Source organism: Coffea eugenioides, unplaced genomic scaffold (assembly GCF_003713205.1).
Source record: "Coffea eugenioides isolate CCC68of unplaced genomic scaffold, Ceug_1.0 ScVebR1_2002;HRSCAF=2949, whole genome shotgun sequence".
Classification (NCBI taxonomy): domain Eukaryota; kingdom Viridiplantae; phylum Streptophyta; class Magnoliopsida; order Gentianales; family Rubiaceae; genus Coffea; species Coffea eugenioides.
The window spans coordinates 1-7,762 of NW_020862450.1; the positions used below are offsets into that span (position 1 = coordinate 1).

A 7,762-nucleotide genomic window follows, 5' to 3' on the forward strand; every position below is an offset into this window, starting at 1 on the left:
AAAGAGGTTTAGAATGCATGTTTAGATCATTTTACATGTGCGCGAATGGTTTATTTTGACATAGAAATGATCTAGGGTGTATTTTGAAGAATTGAGGTCAAACTGAAAATTACAAAAATTCTGCAATAAGTGCAGATTCAATGGATCCAAGCCCTCGGATCCACATGGATCCAAGCCCTCGGATCCACATGGATCCAAGCCCTCGGATCAACTTCTGCAATCAGAAAATTTTTCGCAGCAGAATCCGGCCAGAAATCCGGCCATTTTATGGCCGGATATGCAGAAATTCAAAAAAAAAAAAAAAGAGGTACTGTAGCAAATCCGGCCAACAATCCGGCCAACTTTAGGCCGGATTAAAGGCCGGATTACCCAACAAGATTTAAAAAAATTTCCGTGGCTACTGGCCAGTATCCGGCCGATAATCCGGCCGTATATCCGGCCGGAAACTGGCCGGATTCTAGCCAATTTCGTGCAATAAGGGGAATCCGTGCGCGGATTCCCTAAGCTTCCTTCTTCCTCCTTTCTTCAACCTCCACACACACTCACACCTTGAACACACACTACTCTTAAAAACCTTCTTTTCACCATCCAATCTCCAAACTAAATACACCAAAACATTTTCCTTTTCCTTGTAAGTTGATTCCATAGCTTAAATTCCTTCAAAAACAATTTCTAATTCGGATTTGAGCTTGAAAAGAACAAGGGTTTCAAATTTTTGAACTCTTCATTTGGGGTCAAATTGGAGTGAAATTTTTGGGGGTTTCTTCACCATTTGCATCATTAATCATCTACCAACAAGTTTGAGGTAACAAATCTTCACCAAATGTTGTCATTTGAATTTTGCCAAATTTCACTTTTTTCTATTTTTGGGCAATTTCGAATTTTTTACATTTTGTGAAGTTTGATGCTTTTTATGATGTTATTGAGCTTATTGATGATTATTGGTGATATTTAACTCATGGGTTTGTGAATATTTGGTGAATTTAGCAATTTTTAGCTAATTTTGAGAATTAATTTGATTTGATAATTATTAGCTAAATTTTTGGGGCAATTGGATTGAAGAAAATTGTATGAGAGTAATGGATTGGTCTAGGATATTTACATGCTAAATTTAGGCTTAATTAGCTTATCCTTTGATTTTTGGCATGTTTATTCTAGAAAATTTGATTAAAGTTGAATTAATGACCTTTTTAAGTCTAAACTCATGGTTAAGGTGCTTTTTAGCATTTCATTATGCTTATTTAGGTCATTAAGTTGGGAGTAAGTTGTGTGATTGTTTAATTGCTTTCTCTACTTATTTGGACATTTTATGCTTAAGTGTTTTATTTGAAAAAAAAATGAAAGAAGCATTTGTTGTTGATAATCAATTGTAAAGTCTTGCTTGTGAAGTTAATTGCTAATTATTATGTGAGTAAGTTGATAAGATTGGCTATTTAAAGATAAAGAGGTAAAAGTGAATGAGTTTTCATTATCTTTACTTAGAAATGTACCAATTCAATGAAGTTAACATTTAATAATTTTAATTAGGTACAATGGCTCGCACTAAGAAAGGTGCAGTGAAATCACCTCCTAATAGGAGAGGAGAAGCTTCGACGTCTAGACCACCGCGCTTGAAAATAAAAGCGAGTAGACGCCTTGCGCTTCAAGACGAGCCATTATCCGAGGAGGAGAATCAACAACAAGAACAACAAGAGGAACAAGAGGTCCAAGGGGAACAAGAGGAGGAAGTCCCATATGATAAGTTGCACTTTACCTCCGCCGAAAATGAAGCTTGGTACAATGCTAGGAGGGGAGCTAAGGTATTGGTGGAGAAAGATGTCACTCCGGATGTTGAGGAGGTCTACCATCTCAAGGCTTCCTTTGCCAAATTGGGATGGGAAAACTTCTTTAACATCCCAAATTTCTATTATGAGGAGCTTGTCCGAGAATTCTATGCGAATGTGGAGGACAAGAAGGATTTTCACCACGACACGGAAGTGATTACCAGTACAGTGCGAGGGAGAAAAATTCGAGTCCATAGAGCTGATTTGGAAAGCTATCTTCATGTTTCGGATGTGGGGCGCAAGGTAGATTTGAAGAAAGCTTTCAAACCCAATGACTTGGACTCTTGGAACATGCTTGAGGCACTTGTACGCTTGGGGGTTGAGTACAGAGCCACTCGGACGACTGGGCGATATTCCGTATTGACTTCGTCATTCCCGGAGTCGCAACGTCTTCTCATTTACCTCTTTTCCTCCAACATCATCCCGAGGGCGAGTGGAACCAATGAGGCGCGCACAAGTGACATCTACTTCTTGGATAAAATGGAGCATGGTCTAGGTAACATCGAGGGCATTCCATTGGGAAGCATTATCACCAACCACATGTGGACTGTGGTTCGTAGTAACGACATCAAACATGCTTTCCCATATCCTCGGTTTTTGACCTTGAAGTTCCAAAGGGCTGGAGTGGATTTCTCTAACGCTATCCCTACAGGTTTCAAGAAGAAGGACATCTTTACACTAGATTTTTGCAGGTTCATTCTGAAGAGTAAAGATTTAGGTGGTCCTTCAACTCAAGGGGGCACTCATGGAGACATTAGGCAGGAGGAGGAAGCAGAAATTGCACGAATTGAAGAAGGTCAAGAGGTTGAGACAACCACCCCACCGGTCTCAACTGAGCCGTCTTCCTCACGTCCTCCAACCTCACCTCAAGACACTCGATCGTTTCTGAAAAAAAATAATGGACAAGCTGCTTTGCGTCGAGGCTGAGGTGAAGAAGAGCCGCCAAGAGAACAAACGGAACTCCGAGCGTCTTCGTCGCATCGAGACCAAGTTGGGTATTGAAGCTCCTCCGACTCCACCATCTTCACCTGACCAGGCAACTACTTGAGGGAGTCATCGTCACCTCGTGACATTGCCACTAGTTTTTCATTTATTTTCTGTAGTACTTGTGATGTTTACTTTCTTGTGATTTTCTTTATTTCTTTTGTGTGAACTAATCCCAGTGATCTTCATCTCTGTTGTGGTGTTAGTGATTCAGACGACTTAAGGTTGGAAATTCATCACTTGGACATGGAGTCGGATTGCGCAAGTTCAATTGAGCAGTATTTTCTTTTACTCTTTATTTATTTTTCTTTTCTCACATTGAGGACAATGTGAAGTTTAAGTGTGGGGGAGGAAAATATTGAACTTGCATTTACTTGCTAGGTGATGATATTTTGTGGATTTAAATGCTTAGAAATGTTGGAATTGTGTTTGAATTATTTGCCATGTGGATAATTTGATTGAAATTGGGTTTGTTGGCAGGGAGTTTTCTTCCATTTATATGGGGAAACTCCGTCAAAATTTTTCTAACATCTTGTCCAATATTTCACTATGGCCCAAAAGTTCTTCAATTTTTTCATTTTTATTTCAAAAAGGGCCAAAGTATTCCAACCTTAAGTGTTTAATTCTTCCAATTGTTGAAACTTTATATGTATTTTGGAAGGTTTAGTCCTCATTTAACTTGAAAATGATTATTATGCAATTAGGATGTTTACATTTTAGAAAGTATATTTGGTAAAGTGAGGAAAATTATGCCTATAATTTTACATGTTTAATGAGATTTCTTCTCTTTATTTAATTTTGCAAGTAAGTGATTGATATAGTCGATAAAGGTTATACTCCTCCTGTGATTATTTTTTTATATTTTTCTATGAGGGAAAAATAAAATAAAAAAAAGAGAAAAAAAGAAAAGAAAAGAAAGTAAATAAAAATTGTTCTACTCCAATGATTCTCGTACCGAGTAACCGGGGGTTGGCATCTACAAATGTCGACATTCGCGTAAAAAGGTACTTGAATTAAGAGTATGCATAGCAACTTGAATAGGTGAAATGTTGAGTAACCGGGGATCTTCACCTAAAAGTGTCGATTTTCGCGTAAAAAGGCATTCTCACTATTTAAGTAAAAATTAGTATGAATAAATCCCTCTTAGTTATAGAATTTTGAGAAAAAGATGATTATAGGAGGAGGAAGGCTATAAATTGACTATGTGATTTGCTTATTTGTAAAATTAAGTTAGGGTAAGAGATTAAGTTTAACTTGTTGAATTTAGGGTATAATTATCTTTCCTTTACTTGATATTATGAGTATTTAGTGTAAATTGAATAATTGTATAATGATTATTTTCCAAGTCTTGAGGAATTAAATTGGACAAAGTGCATATATTATTTCACCTCTTGAATCATTGCATTTGATTATGTATGGATTGCTTGAGGACAAGCAATGATTTAAGTGTGGGGGAGTTTGATAAGTGACTAATTTACGTAATAATTATATGATATTTTATATTATTTTTAGTCACTTTTGTTATATTATTGGAAGAAAATGAATTATTTTGGCTATAATTGGTGAATAAATGTTTTTAAGTGATTAAATGAGGTTTTTATCACTTTTTACTTGGATTTTGTGTATTTTGACAGTTTTGACACATTTTCGTATTTCGGCTATAACTTGAGCTACAGTGATCGGATTAAGATGAGTCTTGAACCAATTTGAAGATAAGAGATAGATCTACAACTTTGGTGAAGACATCTAAATCCAGTTTGAAGGTATTACAGGTCAAAATGCCGAATTACAATAGCAAATTTCTACTGGTCGAAACTGGAACAGGGCAATGAGCAGGTAAGGGTATTTCGGTCATTTCGCAGCCTACACAGATCCAAATGAGGGGATTCTTGATGCATTGGAAAGCTAACTCAAAGGGTTACAAGTTTTATGTTTTGGTCAAGAGCTAAATCAGCTTTTATCATCAAGAAAAGTTCAGTTGAAGTTGAGTCAAAATCGGAGCAGAGCTGGAAATTGAACCAGAAGTGACCAAATGGTCACTGTAGCAATCCGGCCGGAATTTGGCCGGATTTTTGGCCGGATTCCTGGCCGGATTGTGGTCAGAAAAGGCTACTTTGTACGCGTACAACTCAATTTCACCTCCACCAACTCACATGCGATGCTATACATGTGAGAAACATTCCCAGCTGTAAAAGGGAGATATAATCCTCATTTCTTGACCACCTTTCATCATTAAAGAGCCAAACTCATTGCAAAAGAGAGGAGATTGGAGTCCATAGCAGAAAAATAGAGAGACATACGGGAGAAGCTTGGAGTCTGCAGAAATGTAGCTCTTTCATCTTCCTAGTGTTAGTTTAGTTTAGTATAGAGTAGTGTAGCTTTTCCATTCTTGTTTATTATCTAGATTAGGATGAAGATGGAGGATGAAGAAGGCAAGGAAGAAAGCTCATGTGACAAGGGTTGTATTCCTTCCAAACTCTTTATCTTTTGTATTTGATTCCAAGTTTAGTTAATATACAAGTTCTGGATTTTGTGTTCATTATGTGTTTCTAAAGTTTATACCTTGGGTTTGGTTGAACTTTCTATGATTGTTAGTGTTAATTGTTTTTGGTTATTTGATTGCTACGATTTGAGCAAGTTATTTAGCACTTTGACTCTTTAAATCATGATTAATCTGGTACCATTAATTATGATTATCTAAGGTGTTGTTTCTGCAATGGAAATTGAGATTTAACACTAGTTCAAGAAGTGCTAAACATAGGGAGTACACTCATGAAAGTAGAGGTGCATCTATGTGGTTTTTAGTGATTCATTTCATGTAATTTCATTGAAGAAATGAACTTGTAGCTAATTTCATAACCATGAGAATAGGTATGGATTAGTTATAAGTATAATTGATTCATTACGAAAGTAGGATTCAAATGCATAAGGAAATTACACCATAACTAGCCTAGATGTAGTAATTAATGATCCAAATATAGCACTTGCATGAGTAGTTAGGGATACCACAACCTAAGGAGCTTTTATTTGTTATTTTGTATAATTTCAGTAGGTTAAATTTGTTATAATTCATTAATAGTCTAAATAATAGAGAAGCTTTAGTAATACCGGTAATTGTTCACTCTTCCCTGTGGGATCGACCCGATATATACCCTAAACTACTAGTTGATCTGTATACTTGCAGTGAACGGGTGTAATTCGGTATTTTTTAGCTTGCACGTATGTAAAATACCCGTCACAGCTCAACATGCAGAGTGTAGTTATCATGCTACGGTGTATCTTGTGCAACAATATGAAATTTACAGCCAAAGATTCAAAGGGAAAGCTGGATAAAATTTTGTTTCCTTCTCTCGGCCATGCTGAAAAATTTCAGCAGCTTTCTTTCAACATTTCAAGCCAAATCTATCAACATTTTTACTAGTTCCACAAATATATATCCTATAAGATCAGAGATGAACCTATTTCATGCATTCCTAGCATAATTCTCCGAAGGAAATTCTGGTAACAAGCTGCAATTCCAGGTCCACTCGGCCATCACAGAGTTTTCTTGTAGCTCTTAATCAGTCATTAAACAGAATTTTTCCTCAGCCAAAACTCATTTTTCCTAGCTAAAACTTAACATGCAGCTTAAGTATTCAGTTATACTAGATAATTAAAAGATTGTTGCAGCATTTTACCTGCCTTTTTCTAACAATCGAAGCTAGAAAAGAAGAAACCCGCAGGCAGACTCCTTCCTCCTTCGTTTCCTCATGATGAAAGCTCCAAGTTCCCCTTTTTTCTACCTTACTCTCTTACTCATTCGGTTGACTGGAAGGAAAGAATGGAATCAGAGAGCTCCCTCACTCTCACTCTTTCTCTCGGTTTTGGGTATGGAAAAGGAAGAAAGATTAGTACTCTGTTATCTCTATTTGTTTGCTCTCGGTTGAAGTCCAAAATGGCAGAGCACTTCCTTTCTCTAGGTCATTACTTAACTCAGCAAATGTTCCACCGCCCAAACTGTCAGACAATTTCTTCTCCTTTTCCTTTCCACCGCTTGATCTATTAGAGGCTTGCATTCGGTTCCTATCACAGCAAATCTTACTTTCTCTAGGTTTTGTTTCTGAATTCTGATAGTTTGTGCGATGGCTGCATGGTAGTTAGTCTTGAAGTTTGAGGTCGGTTTGGTCTTTTTGTTGTAGTTTATTTGCTCGCTAAGGCCTAAAATTTTATGATTTCATGCATGGACTCCTAACTTCGTTTGTATTTTAGTGAACAATTTTCTTACATTGATTTTGACACATTTAACTTTAAGAAAAACTTATTAGACATGAACTTGTTAAACTTCTAGTGTATGTTACGTGTCTAGTAATATTTGCAAATAACATAATTTACGATATGCACGTCATCTATTTATTTAATTTGTAAAATTTTTCTATACCATTCTAGGATATTTCCTAAATTCTCAATTCTATAAAAATTCAATTAGGCATTTAATTTAACCACTTATTCGTTATATGTTATATTTTCAATATCAAGGTAAATAAAATAAAATAAATGCAAAGCACACACGTAATTTTTCGAGTTCTCACATTACCTGTGACGGCCCGGTCTCCTCCTAGGGCATACCCTAGAAGTTAGTGGACCGCCCGCCTGGCTCTCGCCAGGACTCATTCACTAACATTAATTTCAAAGATAACAATTCTTATTAATCATCCAAACATTCATTCTTAATACTTCTTAGTAAGACTAAAGCTTTATCAACTACAAATTACAAAAGTGAATCATCCAAACGTTCATTCTTAAGTACATCACCAACTAGTGTGAAATATAAATCTATCCGTTAAGAGATGCAAAATACAGGTCTTAACATCAATATATAACATTAGACCTCCCAAAACACTCTAACTCTACTTGAACATCCTTCAGACTTCAACCCCTGTAAGGAAAACAAAACTAAAGAGCTGAATTAAAGCTCA

General features: G+C 36.3%; 1 protein-coding gene across 1 annotated transcript; it reads left to right on the top strand.

The window, feature by feature from the left end:
• The first annotated feature begins 1,532 nt into the window (after positions 1 to 1,532).
• LOC113756124 lies at positions 1,533 to 2,750 on the top strand. The gene has a single exon (XM_027299918.1). The coding sequence runs from the start codon at positions 1,533 to 1,535 to the stop codon at positions 2,748 to 2,750; it is 1,218 nt and encodes a 405-aa protein (XP_027155719.1).
• Positions 2,751 to 7,762: the final 5,012 nt, after the last annotated feature.

Excerpts from the sequence above, each read along its gene's own strand:
- LOC113756124 (XM_027299918.1), top strand. The coding sequence starts at position 1,533 with ATGGCTCGCACTAAGAAAGGTGCAGTGAAATCACCTCCTAATAGGAGA.